At 32.9% G+C, this 14,989-nt stretch overlaps 1 protein-coding gene across 5 annotated transcripts in view; it reads right to left on the bottom strand.

The window, feature by feature from the left end:
* Nucleotides 1-14,989, bottom strand: part of CTDSPL2 (CTD small phosphatase like 2) — a 68,862-nt gene that overhangs the window by 21,697 nt on the left and 32,176 nt on the right. For 4 of the 5 annotated variants that reach the window (XM_010994917.3, XM_064485647.1, XM_031453164.2 and 1 more), the window contains exons 3-7: nt 12,485-12,623; nt 10,955-11,104; nt 5,337-5,552; nt 1,405-1,483; nt 978-1,089 (exon numbers count right to left, since the gene is read on the bottom strand). In XM_010994917.3, the coding sequence (XP_010993219.1) occupies nt 978-1,089; nt 1,405-1,483; nt 5,337-5,552; nt 10,955-11,104; nt 12,485-12,623 (696 nt within the window). The remainder of the gene's footprint in view (nt 1-977; nt 1,090-1,404; nt 1,484-5,336; nt 5,553-10,954; nt 11,105-12,484; nt 12,624-14,989) is intronic. The other variant, XM_010994918.3, reaches the window with a different exon arrangement.

Genomic DNA, 14,989 nt, shown 5'->3' on the forward strand with positions numbered 1-14,989 from the left:
TAATAAACATCTGAAATACTTAAGAATTCTGGACACCTATCTTACATCTCTTTGGCTAGGAAAAGGCTAGGTGCTGAACTTTCAAAAGAGAACTACACCTGCTAGTCAAGATTTAAAAAGGTATGCATTTCCTCAAGATAATTTATTTCATGAGGTTATAAATGGTACATATTTTTGTTAATATCAAGAAATTATAGGCATATGATAAATAATGGTGACCATATATTAAATTTGGTTAGCAAAAGATATGAAATATTCAGTTTTCAAAGCTCTCCCAGTATGCTAAAATATAAATTTTTAAATCACACCAAGAGAGCATATTAAAGGTTTTATCAGTCAGCATTAAGAAGTCATGATTCTATCTTATAATAACCTTTAATGAAACAGAATATAAAAATAAATATATGTATGTATATGTATGACTCGGAAATTATGCTGTATACCAGAAATCGATACACTGTAACTGACTATACTTCAATTTAAAAAAAGTCATAATTTGAGTCTATTAATATAGTTATTGATATTAAATAATATTAAAAATAAGAACAGAAAAAGGAGTATGGTCTTGCATAAGGTTAACTCATTGAGACCCAAGTTATATTTGGTCCTTCAGGGAAACATGATCTTGACATACACACAAAAGTGACATCTAGGTATGAAATGAAATTAAAATTTATCGGGAGATTAAAAAAAAATCACAAGGGTATAGGAATAAGGGGGAAATAATTAACTTATTTTAAATAGAAAAATAAAACCCAATTTATTGTCAAAGGGTATTGGATACCAATAAAATGGGAGGGTCCTGGCATTAAACTGTGCTTTAATTAAAAACATTTCTAAACACCTAAGTCATGTTTACAGTAAATGTATGCATGAAGCTATTCATTCTCTTGTATTCTTTTAGGTATCTGGGCTAGCATTTTTTAGAAAGAATTTAACTTCTTTATTTTCCCTAACACTACAGAAAATATACTTACCAAGTCTAAAACTAGGGAGAATTCTGGTGTGCTTCTCGTTTTCAATGGAAGAGCAGGTTTCCTATTTAGTTGTTCTTCTGTCAGTGGTGGAACATGTTTGATGAAATAATAGCTATAAATCAAATTTTAAGAAAATTTCAACATTTCTACTTTTCATAAATGTAAAATTTATTACTAAATTCAGTCCATCTTTAAGTCTGTAATTAAATAATGCACATTTAATCTAGTAAACCAAACTTACAAAACATGTAAGTAAAAGTGAAAATATACAAATCAGTATTTCAGTAACTCAGTAAAAGTATTAATACCTACAGGTCAAATGCTCTCTGCAATCTAGCATTCAGCCACCCTACACACATGTACTTGCATTCTGTTCCAAATGGGAGAGGGGAAGGAAAAAAAAAAACAAAAAACAAAAAAAACTCACGGGTCAAATACTTCCCAGTCTTCTTCATAGGTGGCCTCTGCGTGGGCTGATGAATAACCACTATCTGGAGTTACTGGTGCTATTTAATAAAGTGAAAAACAAAATGTTGCTTTTACTCACTTAATGCTTCCAAGAAGTATACAATTTTATTGCCTTTATTAAGTCTTCCTGAAGCCCTGTGTATTTTAGGTTAAAGATAAGATAGAAATAATTCATAAATAATATTTAAAAGCAAATTTATGAACACATAGATCTAACTCTGGATCCAAAAGTGAAAAATTAACCATTACAGACAAAATGGCAAGCTATATCAAAATTTAAATCCCTAACAGCTCAGAAAAAATTTACTACCTATTACTAGAAAAACATACTCCACAAAAATTCCTAACTGGAAGATGTTTGTATGTGTTAACCATAAAAATTTCACGGTTCTCTTATAGCAGTAATATGTCACAAAGTACACTGCACATACAGTCAATTTATATGGGCTAACAATGGATTCAAAGGTAGTTTTTAACCTAAGGTCCATGAACCCCTGAAAACTTATGAAAATAATGTTTTATGTACATTTTCCCAGGAATCTCAAGGTTGTCTATGATCTTAAAAGTTAAGAAATGCTCCTCTATATAGAAATCATTGCTTTAGAAGACACACTGTTTTATTTTTCATTTACAACCAGCTTAAAAATAATCAAGAAGCAATTCTATATTCCATGACACATAGTCCATTCTACATTCCAGCTAAAACTCTATCAATTGATAGAGCTTTAGAAATTATGTTGGGAATTTTCTAAAACAATATTTACAACTTAAATTCAAAGACAGGACAAAGATAACTTACAAACTAAACAGGTAATGTCTCAGAAATGAAAGTTTAAGGTGGATGCTAGAGACTGAATGTTTGTGTTCCCCCAAAATTCATGTGTTGAAACCCAATCCCCAATGTGATGGTATCTGGAGATGAAGCGTTTGGGGGGTCATGTGGTCATGAGGGTGGAGCCTTCATGAATGAGATTAATGACCTTATTAAAAAAGACCCCAAATAGGTCACATAGCTTCTGCCATATGAAGACACAGAGAAAAGACAACTGTATGAACCAGAAAGCAGGTCCTCAGCAGACACTGAAACTGCTGGGCTTTGATCTTAAGATTTCCTAGCCTCCCAAAGTATGAGAAATAAAGTTTCTGTTGTTTATATGCCACCTAGTCTATGGTAACTTCTTACAGTAGCCTGAAAGGACTTCAATAAAAATTGCTGTAATCTGTGTATAGGAATGGAAAATTGGTGGATAACAGTCTTTCAGGACAAAAAAATACCTTATTTTTGCTATTATCATGTATTAATACATTCTGAGACAGAGCTAATACAATGTATATGTTCAATAAATGACAAAGATGTAAAGCTGAACTTCTGTTCACCTCTAACAACTTCATGCCAATTGACGGTTCATCAGCACAAGGGGACAAATGTTAAAATAAATCTTCCTACCAGTTTACTGTTTTAAATTCCTATTAACCTCAGAAAATGGGGGAAAGAAATTAATGAGTATTTGAGCACCACCATGCTAAGCACTATTTGTATTTTAATCTCATTTAGTCTTAAAAATTCTAAATTATTAGTATCATTTAGTCTTTAAAATTCTAAATTAGTACCATTTTAAAGGTAAGAAAACTGTCTCAGAGAGCTTAAACTGTCTCAGAGAGCTTAAATAAGCCACCTAAAATCACACAACTAGGTAAATGGTAGAGCAAGCCTCCTCCTTTCTTGTTCTCTTTGGCTGTATTCTTGAAGTCAAGGAAAAGTAACACTTTTGTCACATATTCATCTGTTAAAATCAGCAAAACTTTTACTTCTTTTCTCTCATGATTCTCCCAATCAGAGTAACTACAATGTACCACCTCATCATTATGGTCATTTATGTGTAACAGCACTAACCATACTGTACAGTAATTTTTGTGTATGCTTGGCTCAACAATTAGATCATATACTCTTCAGGATCAAGAAGTATATCTTATTCACCTTTATAAACAGAGCTCACAAAAAATAGGTGTTCAATTAAAAGTTAGGGGAATAAATGAATGAATGAGACAAACAGATTAAGTCTTACTTTTCCCCTCTAGAAACTAAAGTTATAGAAATCCCTTTTCCATCTTTACAGTTACCAGAAAAAAAAATACAAAGGTTTACAGAAAAGCACAAAAACAGAAAAAACATCAGACAGGAAGCCAAGAGCTCTGGCTTTAATCTATAATTTACCATTCACTAGTCTGTAACATAGGGCAAAGTAATCAGCATTAAATGACAGGTCAACAGTAGGTTCATTTCCAAGTCTTATCCACCCAAGAAGGAACTATGTATGTAATTTATGTTGATTTGCTTGTTAGATTCAGTATTACTCTTAAATTATAATATTATAATTTAACATTATAGATATTAACATTTTATTTGATGAATTTAAAATAAATCAACGCTATTATGCTGTTTTTCTCTTCATACTGGTATAGGGTTGCACTACATAAAAGTTTCATAATTGTATGCATTTAAAAACTGTTTTCTGCTGTTTCAATTATTTTTTTTAAAGTCTCCCCTTTATATTAGCAAGAACATCATCATTTTTCCCGATGCCATCATACTTCCTTATGCCAAACTGTATTTCTTAACCAATACATATACTAGGCTCTCTCAGATATCTGGCATCACGAGGAATGAATAAATAAATCTAAAATAAAGGTCTAAGATCTTATCCTTCTGGGAAAAGATGTCCATCCTCAGTTTTATTTCTGCTTTTAAGCATAATGGAACACAATATCATCTTTTAGCCTTATATGTCTATCTACCACAATCCCTAGAGGTAATAAATTCTGATCTTACAATGTTTCTGCATTTCCATGACAACTGGCTCAAGGATCCAACAATTATGTTAGGCCTTTAAAAGGGTCCAGGAGGGGTGGGGAGGGTACAGCTCAGTGGTAGAGCACATACTTAGCATGCAACAAGGTCCTCAGTTCAATCCCCGATACCTCCACATAAACAAATAAATACCTAAGTACCCTACCCCACCCCCAAAATAATAAAGTAAAAGGGTCCAGGAATAGGTTGCAAAGTTTGAGTATAAGGAGAGATCCAGGAACAGATGCTTCTTCTTTAGGAATTTCATCTATGTACGAAACAAATATGAAGGAATGAAACTACTTCTAAGCAGGGACTCCAGACCTTAAGGATTTACGACTGGTGTAATTATAATAAATGTTCATAAATGAAAGCATATTATTTTGTTAGCTGTGTTAAATTCCCAAGTACTAAGATTAGTACAAATAATTAAACTGTAAAATGACTAATATGCAGTCAAAATATGCAAACCTTTTAAAAATTTTAAAATTAAAATTAAAATTAAAAATTTAAATTAATGACTGGATTTTGTGGAGAAAGTTGTTTTTTCCCACACCAACATGCAATTTTATTAAAGTGAGAAAAAAGTATACACTATGTTATTTTTTAAATATAAATTGTTTTCACTAACTTCTTAGCAAACCAGCACTGAATTATTACTTTTTCTTTCAAATAGCTAAACTCATTCTTTATTAGCTTTCTCATAAATTCTTTCTACTTGCTATTTCCCCTATAAAATCTAGAGATTATCTGCTTCAATCCTGGCATTTTACAGAGGATGTACTCAAGCCCTGAGGGATGAAAGGTCTTGCTAAGCACCCCCAAGGGGGAGGGGTAGCAGAATGTCATCTTCAGAATCTTTCTTGTCCATTGCATTCCTTCTCTTCTGCCCAAACCAATTTTATTTCCAATTTTAATTTTCTTAATTTTGAGGAAGAAAAACTTACGTATTTAATCTGCCTATTTAAGGAAAAATATCCAATACTATAGTTTTATAAACTATTCATGAAGATGTAGAAGAAGGAAAAAGGAATCTTCTTTACCTGTAAGGGGTGGGATATCACGATTAACTGTTTCTTCTGCTTCTTCTAAACCATTATTTATCGATGGCCTCACTTGAACTGCTTGATTTGAGTAAGCTGCTCCATTAGTTGATGTAGTAGTACTAGTAGTGATCTCATCCACTTGTTCCATATCAAGCTGTTTTACTATCTCTTCAGCTTCCACAGCCTGTCCTGGGGAATCAGATCCAGATGTTCCTGAAATTCAGGGTTTTTTAAAAAACATATTTAAAATCATTCAGTTTTATTAATAAACATATATTAAGTTCACATATAGTCTAAATAAAGCCTTCCACAATCCACTGTATGATCCTCAATCAAAATTCAGGTTGTAAGAATTCAGAAACATTCCTGTTCTTCTAATGTAATGATCATTTAAAAGCTTATAATGGATGGGGACAGATGGGAACAAACTTAAAATGAGTAGGAAATAAGCCTCAGAGATCTAACGCACAGTATAGTGAATACAGACAACATTGTATTATAATTATCAAATTTGCTAAGAGACTAGAACTTAATTATTCCAACTACTAAAAATAAAGAATTATGTAACAATGATGATCATATTACAATATATAAATTATCAAATCAACATGTTGTACACTTTAAATTTACATAAGGTTATATGTCTAAAAACTACGTAATATGTAGAAAAACTAAAGGTAACAGAAACAAAACAACAGAAATAAATACCATTATTTAGTGTTTGTACGTGTTGATTTAATACCTTTATATACTGAAATATAATTACCAACTGAGCATTAGCTATGTATTATTGCTACATAACTATTTCTTTTTTCTGTGGTGAGAACATTTAAAATCTATAGTCTCTCAGCAACTCTGAAGTATATACAGTTGACCCTAGAACGGTATGAGGGTTGGGATGCTGACTCCCATGCAGTCAGAAACCCAAGAATAACTTTACAGTCAGCCCTCCGTATTCACAATTCCACATCCGTGGATTCAACCAACCATGGATCCGGTACTACTATATAGAGTTTATTGAAAAAAATCCTGTATGAGTGGACACGTGCAGTCCAAATCCATGTTGTTCAAGGGTCAACTGTAATACAGTACTGATGACCAAAGAACTTCTTTTCATTAAAGCAAATACCACTTATTAAGTATCTACTATGTGCTGGGCAATACCCACATACATACACACACCTGTTTTCTTCCATTATCCTCAAACAGCTCCTGATCTTTCCAATACTAAGCAACCTAGACATTTTGGGCAGTTGTAATTTTTAAACCAGAGGTAGTTATCTAAAAATAAGCTAATTGTCCTTCTAACCACAAGAACCTCCTAATTCAGAGACACAAGAACAATTTATCAACAAGATTCCATCTCAATAACAAAAATAGAAGTTAGTTTCCTCATTATATTCAGCTAACACCTAGATGAACCTGCTGCCCAATTTTTCTTCCACTATGGACCCCAACTCTCCATTTCTTAATGGAATCCTCCAAATGTCATTTTCAACAACAAAGTCAACCTCCAAAAACTCTCAACTTCCTCACGGAATATTGCTTTTCCCTTATTGCTTTAAATTTAACCAATCCTACAAAACAGAAACAGACTCATAGACATAGAATACAAACTTGGGGTTGCCAAGGGGGCGGGGAGTGGGAAGGACAGACTGGGATTTCAAAATGTAGAATAGATAAACAAGATTATACTGTATAGTACAGGAAAATATACACAAGATCTTATGGTAACTCACAGTGAAAAACAATGTGACAATGAATATATATATGTTCATGTATAACTGAAAAATTGTGCTCTACACTGGAATTTGACACAACATTGTAAAATGACTATAACTCAATTAAAAAAGTTAAAAAATTAAAAAATAAAAAATAAATTTAACCACTCCAAAAAACATCTCTTTTCCTGATACCTTCCCTCAAAGCTCTTTGTTCTCCCATACTCAGTGTACATACTCAATCAGAATTCATTTACCTCCACTGCTACTAGATCATTAGCTTTCTACTAGTGTGCAAAAATGTCTGTTCCTTTGAGATTGTCATCTGGCTACATAATTCTTTGCTTATCCCTTCTGCTATCATCTACCACCTATTGCCAGCAACTTCTCTCAATCACAGAGGAATTTAACATTTAGTTACCAGTTTACTGCTCTATTAAATGTCTATATAGTTGTTTTTATAGGTGATGTCAATGACCCATCCAATAACCAACCCTCAAAGGTCTTTCCCTCTTTAGATCCATCTATATTTGTACTGCTCTTTAGCAGTTATTACCGTGGCCATAACATGGACACTAACACTGAAAAACTGTTTACCTCTGAAACCTAAAACTCAAATATACTACTCCCCTATCACAAGCTCCTAATATTTTTATTATCTATCTACCTGTCTATCTATCTCATATTTCTACTACATGTGATCTTCATGTTTGATAAAAGCCAGTCTCTTATCAAAATATATCCCTCAATAGCTTCTTCCCCACCCTTTTCATCTAGTTAGACTTCATGGTGTATCATTGAAACCACTCTCAATACAACACCCTCAGTGTCCTTGCTTCCTCGTCTTTCCACTGTCATTCATCATAGAAATCCCCATTGAATCAATCTAACTAACAGGATTCTCAAACACTAGTCCCAGGCTACTAAAGAAAACAATACAATTATAAAGACTGGTTGTACTCCAAATAAAACCCTCTAATCTTAGCTAGGCCTATAGCAGCCCTCTCAGTATTTTTGTGTGAGTTTTTTATTTTTGTGAGAGTCCTTCAGCTTCTTTTACTTATACCCAAATAGCAAACATTCTAAACTTTCACCATTCTCTTCAAATCCTGCCACCAGGACCATCTCAACAAATGACACCATCTCCTCCTTCAAAGAAAAAATTGTAACTATCAAACATCTACTTCTGCCCAAACATCTATTTCTACACACACCTTTCTTCTAGCATCAAAGAAAAATGTCTATTCTCTTTTTGATTCTGACCCTTCTAGTTGTTTTCTTGATCACATCCCTGTGAATAGTTCGAGAAACTTTTCATTAGTTAATCTCTTTCTTCTAGACCCTTCACTGAGGCTTAAAAACATGCTTGTTTCTCACAAATACAAACCATCCCTTGAGACTTTATGATCTCTCTAGTTTTTTTCAAATTTGAGTTCCTCACAAAAATAATTTATATATGCTGATTCTTCTCTTACTCTCCATTTTACTCTTTTAACTTGTGGATATTAGAAGTTTACAACTCTAACCACTGCTCTGAAACTATTCTGGCAAAAGAAACCAATGACCAGTTAATTACCAAGTTCAGTAATGTCTTTTCAATGATCAATTCCTTTTCTTCTATCGTTACAATTGTTTGACCCTGGATTTTGACAGTCTCTCTTCTTTTGGATTCTATGACACAAAGTCTCTCCTGGCTTCCTCCATTTCTCCTTTGTTGGCTTCTTTTACTTTGTCCAGTCCTTAAATGTTTTCCCTCAAGATTCTGGTCTTTGTGTGATGAACCAAATGGACGATTTACTCCACTGGTTTAGATTAATATTTATAAGCTGATAACACCATGCTAAATCAAGATTTCTAAGCTCCATACCTGAATGACAAATTGTTACTCGACACATTTACTTGGTTGTTTCATCACATCTCAAACTCAGCATGGCCTGAATTAAATCCAATTATCTATCTCCCAGGAACTTACTTCTCTCTCTTGAAAATCTAATACTGTGTACACCTTACTGTCTCTCTTCTTTCACTACCAATCTATACCCCAAATTTGTCCATTCTGTATCTCTTATCTGTCTTTCCTCCTCTAATACTCCAATTAAGGTTGTATGAAGTCTCACATGGACTACAATTCTAATTGTTCTCCCTGCATCCAACCTCCTTGAAATTTAGCCTACACACTACTGCCAAAGAGACTTAGAAAACACAAATCTGTTCATATTATTCACAATTTAAAACCTTTCAATCATTCCCCATTGACTAAGGATAAAGTTCAAATACCTTTCCAGGTTAGCTCTATAATCTGACTCCTTTATAATTCTCCTGTCTTATCCCTTCCTGTACACTCTTCAAACGCAATGCTCCATCTGTGACAAACTGATTTCCATGTCTGAAATACATTATACTTTGCTCATGCTGCTCCTTCTACCTGGAGGCCCCTTACTATCTTTCAAGATTCAGCTTTTCTATGAAGCCTTTTGTGAACCACCAACACCATCCAGAATACAGGACCATTCCATTCTTTGACTACCCCACTGTTCCATAACTCTATCAATGCACCCATAAAAATTTATAATATTTATTTACATATATTTCTCCCTCATGTAAAGACTAAGAAGCTCCCTGAGGACAGGGACCGTGTTAATCAATTTTGAATCTCCAGTGATGAACACAATGGCTGGAACACAGTAGATGGTCAATATTCATTGAATAAACTGAAATCTTTGCCTCTTACATTTTTAAGTATAATTATCCTTTCTCATGGATTAAGAGGCTCAAGAATTTAAAGAACTGGTCCAAGGTAACATAACTAAAGAGTGGCAGAGCTAGAAAAATATTTTAAACAAGTCTGTCTATCTCCAAAACCTGTTCTTCTTCCACTACACCAGCACTTCCAAAGATGTTTTAGGAGGCCATTAGTTCTACAAGATGTTAATAGATGTTCCATAGAAAAGGGTTCTTGGTCAATTATGTCCAGGAAATACTAGGTTAAAAAAAGTTAAAGGTAGTTTTTTGTTTTGTTTCTATTCTACTTTACAGTCCTTTAATGTGCTAATATATATTATTTTCACCCCCAGAGCATCTTGAATTTATAGTGCACCATTCTGCCTTTTAAAAATTGCTTTACTATCCAGAAACGTAATTCAAATTAGAATTTAAAAAATCAGGCAACAAGTATCTAATGGCTATTTCCCATTTGCCTAATCCTATCAAGCAACATGGTAGATACAAAAATAGTCATAACCTCTTGCCCTCAGATAATCTAGAGACTAAATTATCATGCACAAAATTAGGTATTATCAGAAAAGATAGGACACCAGCTATTTTTTTAAAAAAATATGTTGTGAAAGAGGCCAATTTTAATGCTTTGCAAAGGCATTATATAATGGAAACCTTCAATTTGTATAAATTAGGGTAGTTTTACTACTTGTCCAAAACTGAAAATCTCTAAGGGAGGAAAACCAAACAAATGATAATAAAAATACATTGTATTACAAAAAATAACTTATTTAAGTTTCAGCTCACTTAAAATATTCAATAAATTCTACTTTATTGATCTAAAATATTGACAATGCTTCTTAATTCTTTCCTATACACACTCTAAAGATTACAGAAACCATCCCAACATAGAAAAATACTTTCCCTCCAGCCTGAAGTATATATTCTAGCTTTTCAAATAGTTAAAACAGAGTTCATTCACTTGAACAGAATTAACATAACATACATTTCTTTCAGTCACTTAAAACAATGCCTTTTGGAAGCTGTGTTTTTAATGAGGCTGAAAACAAACATTAGACACTAACAAAAATATGCCAGTAAAATCAAATAGATCTTTCAAAAAACCAGGAAAATGATTAATTTTTCAAACCCAAATTGTACTTAATGATTTATATTTACCATTTTTATTTGCTGGTGAAAAAAAGTTGAAGACAGGAGAAAATATGGTCCCCAACAATGTAGTCCTTGGAGGACTGCCAGAGGAAGGATTATCTTCTAATTTTCCATTTTGTTTTACATGTTGATTTGTCATTTCATAACTACCAGCTTCTAAGAAAGAAACAAAAAAAAGTTGCAATCTAGAAAACATGACTTTCATAAATGTGTTCTAAACCATTTATTACAAAAATAACTCTTTTCCCTCAAAATACATAATGAAACCTGATTAACATGTTAAAAAAGGTTTTTACTTACAGAAATCCTGAGGTAAATCACTTGTAAATCGAATGATCCTTATAACAAATTTATTTATAATGCTTTATAAATGCTAAAATTTACTGAGTTTTTTTGCAAAGTAGGTTTATATCTGGAATTATATGGACTGAAAGGCTTCAAATCAACATAGTATAACAGAAAATGAAATAAACTCTTTGTAAGTAAAGCAAGCAAGTTACAATATGAAAAACACAAATGCAGATTTTGTATTTGTTTATGTACATTTTGGGATGCTGCCTACTTCACAAAACTTACCCTCCAATCTATTCCTAACAAATAACAGCTAAATAAATAGAGGCAACATAGCTCTATTGAAGCAGAAGACTATGTACACAACAGTGTCAAAAATTACATATGGATGTGCATATGTGATAAATCATCCTTGATCCTCCAAAACTTTGCCACACTTCTTTCTTTGCTATAGCTCTTTAAACTTGTTTAATTTAATCCTTTTCTCCCTGATGGTCAGTTCTAACAAGAGATACATTACTGCAAAGAGGAAAGAAGTAAGGAATTATTATTGCTGTTGTGTTTAAAATAGCATTGGTTAAAAGGCAGCAGCATTCCATGCTCTAAAGTGCTGTTCTTTATAGCTTTCTCTGCATGTACATCTTGTTTTTCTGCTTTCTAACTTTGAGGAGCTTCACAACAATACAATAAGGTACTGACCAAGAACAGGGTTTACAGACAGCAAAACTACTGGTTTTTGGTTTGGATAATTCTTTGTTATGGGAGGATGTCCTGTGCAGGATCTCTGATCTCTACCTGCTAGATCCAAGTAGCAAGCCCTTCACAGGTTGTGACAAACCAAAAAGGTCTCCATACACTGAAAAATGTCCACTGAGGGACATACACACACCCAGTTAAGAACCACTGACCTGAGAGCCCCAAGTCCCCTCTAAATGCTGAAATTCCATGACCAAGAAACAAATTCTTTGTATATGAGTTTATAAGAAGTAAAAAAAGTTGCTTCATATACATTTTCATGCTAACTAGTATAAAGCTAGTTGCTTTGCCTTGTCATTTTAATTCATCAAAATAGACATATTAGAAAGGTAAATTTTTATTCACTCCATGCTACTAACATTTAATACAAAGGAGATTACAAAAAAGGGCAGATATTGTTCAAAACAGACTTTCAAAAACAGAAAAGATAACATGTCCAGTGAGAGCTCTGCTTATACCTAATAAAGCAGTATCTAAACATTAACAAACCTCCATTTACTTGACTTTTCCGTCTTACTCGAGATATCTGTTTGTTAGGTTTTTCTCCTGCTCTTGGTGTTGATGTGATCAAATTGTTATCTATATCACGTTCAATTCTACTCCGTTTCGAAGGATTTTCTCTCTCTTCCTTAAGATATGAGAGGAGAAAACACGCATTTAACAGTCATTCCGCTTTACAGGTTGCAGTTTTAAAATGATAAAATATGATATGCACCCCCACGTTCACTGCATTATTTACAATAGCCAAGACATGGCAACAACCTAAATGTCCATCAATTGATGAATGGACAAAAAAGGTAATATACACACACAATGGAATATTATTCAGCCATTAAAGAAGAATGAAATTTTGCTATTTGCAACAAATAGATGGACCTTGAGGGCATTACACTAAGTGAAAAAGTCAGAGGACAGACTGGTGATTGTCAAGGGCAGAGAGGTGGGGATAGGTGAAATGGGTAATGGGAATCAAAAGGTACAAAATTCCAGTTATAAGTCACAGAGATGTAATGTACAGCATGGTGACTACAGGTAATAATACTGCATATGTGAAAGTAAATCTTAAAAGTTCTCATCACAAGAAAAAATTCTGTAACTATGTATGGTGACAGATGTGAAACAGATTTACTGTGGTGATCATTTTGCAATATATAAAAATATTTAATCATGCTGTAAACCTGAAACTAATATAAAGTTGTATGTCAATTACACTTAGTTTTTTAAAAGATAAAATATGTTATAATACGCTTTATACTATTTTTCATATCCAAGAGAAACAATAGAATATCTAACAGAAGTAGAAACCACAGTAAATCAGTGTCATAAGAGTATTTATTAATGCAATCATAATATACAAATGTAATTATAGCATCCTCACAATTCAGATCCTTTCCCCAGGATCCATTAAATTTTCGTGCTACAGAAATACTGAATTTTACAATGTGCTCTAACTTTTCAGCAATTTTCCTTATTTTTACAATTACCTGGAAGAAAAGGAATTATTTCCTTGAGAACCCTACTGGAATTTGCTGGCATATCACACATTACCAAAAACGATACAAAAATAATAAGGCCTGCCACTGCCACACACCTAACGTCAACCTCAGTTCTTTAAACGTCCAAATCTACACCTAACAGAGCTCTCTACTCATTTCCTTACATGGGGCAAATCTATATGATCAGTTTACTCTATTTTTGCAATACAGATGGGTCCAGACTTACGATGGCTTGAACTCATGATTTTTTGACTTTATAATGGTGTGAAAGCAATACATACTCAGCAGAAAGTATACTTTGAATTTTTAATTTTAATCTTTTCCAGGCTAGCAATATGTGGGTACAATACTTTCTTGTGGTGCTGGGTGGTGGCAGTGACTTACAGGTCCCAGTCAGCCACTTGATCATGAGGATAAACAACTGATACGCTTATAACCACTGTTTTTTACTTTCACTACAGTAGTCAATAAATTATATGAGATATTCAACACTTTATTACAAAATGGATTTTACGTTAAATGTTTTTGCCCAACTGTAGGCTAATGTAAGTGCTGAGCATTGTTTAAGGTAGGCTACCTTAAGCCATAATGTCTGCTAGGTTAGGTACATTCAATGCATTTTCAACTTACAATATTTGCAACTTACAATGGGTTTGTTAGGACATAACCCTATCATAAATTGAGGAAAATCTATATAACTGACCAAAATAGTATACTCCATGCAATACCCTGATTTTTCTCCATTTATACATCTATTTTCCTCATTTGTAAAATTTTTCTAGAGTCATCTACCACGTGAGCAACTTTCTTACATTACTATAATATTGGCCTATAATTCCTTGCTGTTTTAATGAAAGTACCTGAAATCTTTTGATAAGTATTAATTTTTAAATCTATATTGTACATAATTTATACATAAAATCAACATTCTTATTCAACAGGAATAACTTCTCTTTTTTTGTACTCCAAACTGTTACACCACAGCAAATAATAATATAATATACTACTGTGCATTTCCTAAAGGTTGAATATGACTTCATTATTTCTAAAACAAATCTTGGTATTGTAAATGGCCAAAATCACAATTTCCTACTTGGATCAAAATAGAAAAAAGATAATATTGCAAATATCATTTAATACAGAATTTATTCAGCAGTTTCTTTGATTTTAGGTAGATTCATCAAAACAATGTATCATTATAGCACAAAATAATGCCTTAGTGATCCACAACATAATTCCTCAATTTTTACTGTTTATCATCCCCCTGCATTTAAAAATGATGAACAGGAAGGCTCATATCTCAAACATTGGATCTCTATTACAGGAAAATACAGGAGCTATTTTTATAAAGTCCTTTAAGAAAAGAAATAATGCTGCAAAGCCTTACTATACTAAGCTCTAGGATTTTCTTGAAGAAGTCTTTTAGTACATCTGCTATAACATAAATACATATATACATTCCTGGAAACCTTGTATTCTGCAATGCTAAAAATAACAA

This window comes from Camelus dromedarius, chromosome 5, assembly GCF_036321535.1.
Source record: "Camelus dromedarius isolate mCamDro1 chromosome 5, mCamDro1.pat, whole genome shotgun sequence".
NCBI lineage: Eukaryota > Metazoa > Chordata > Mammalia > Artiodactyla > Camelidae > Camelus > Camelus dromedarius.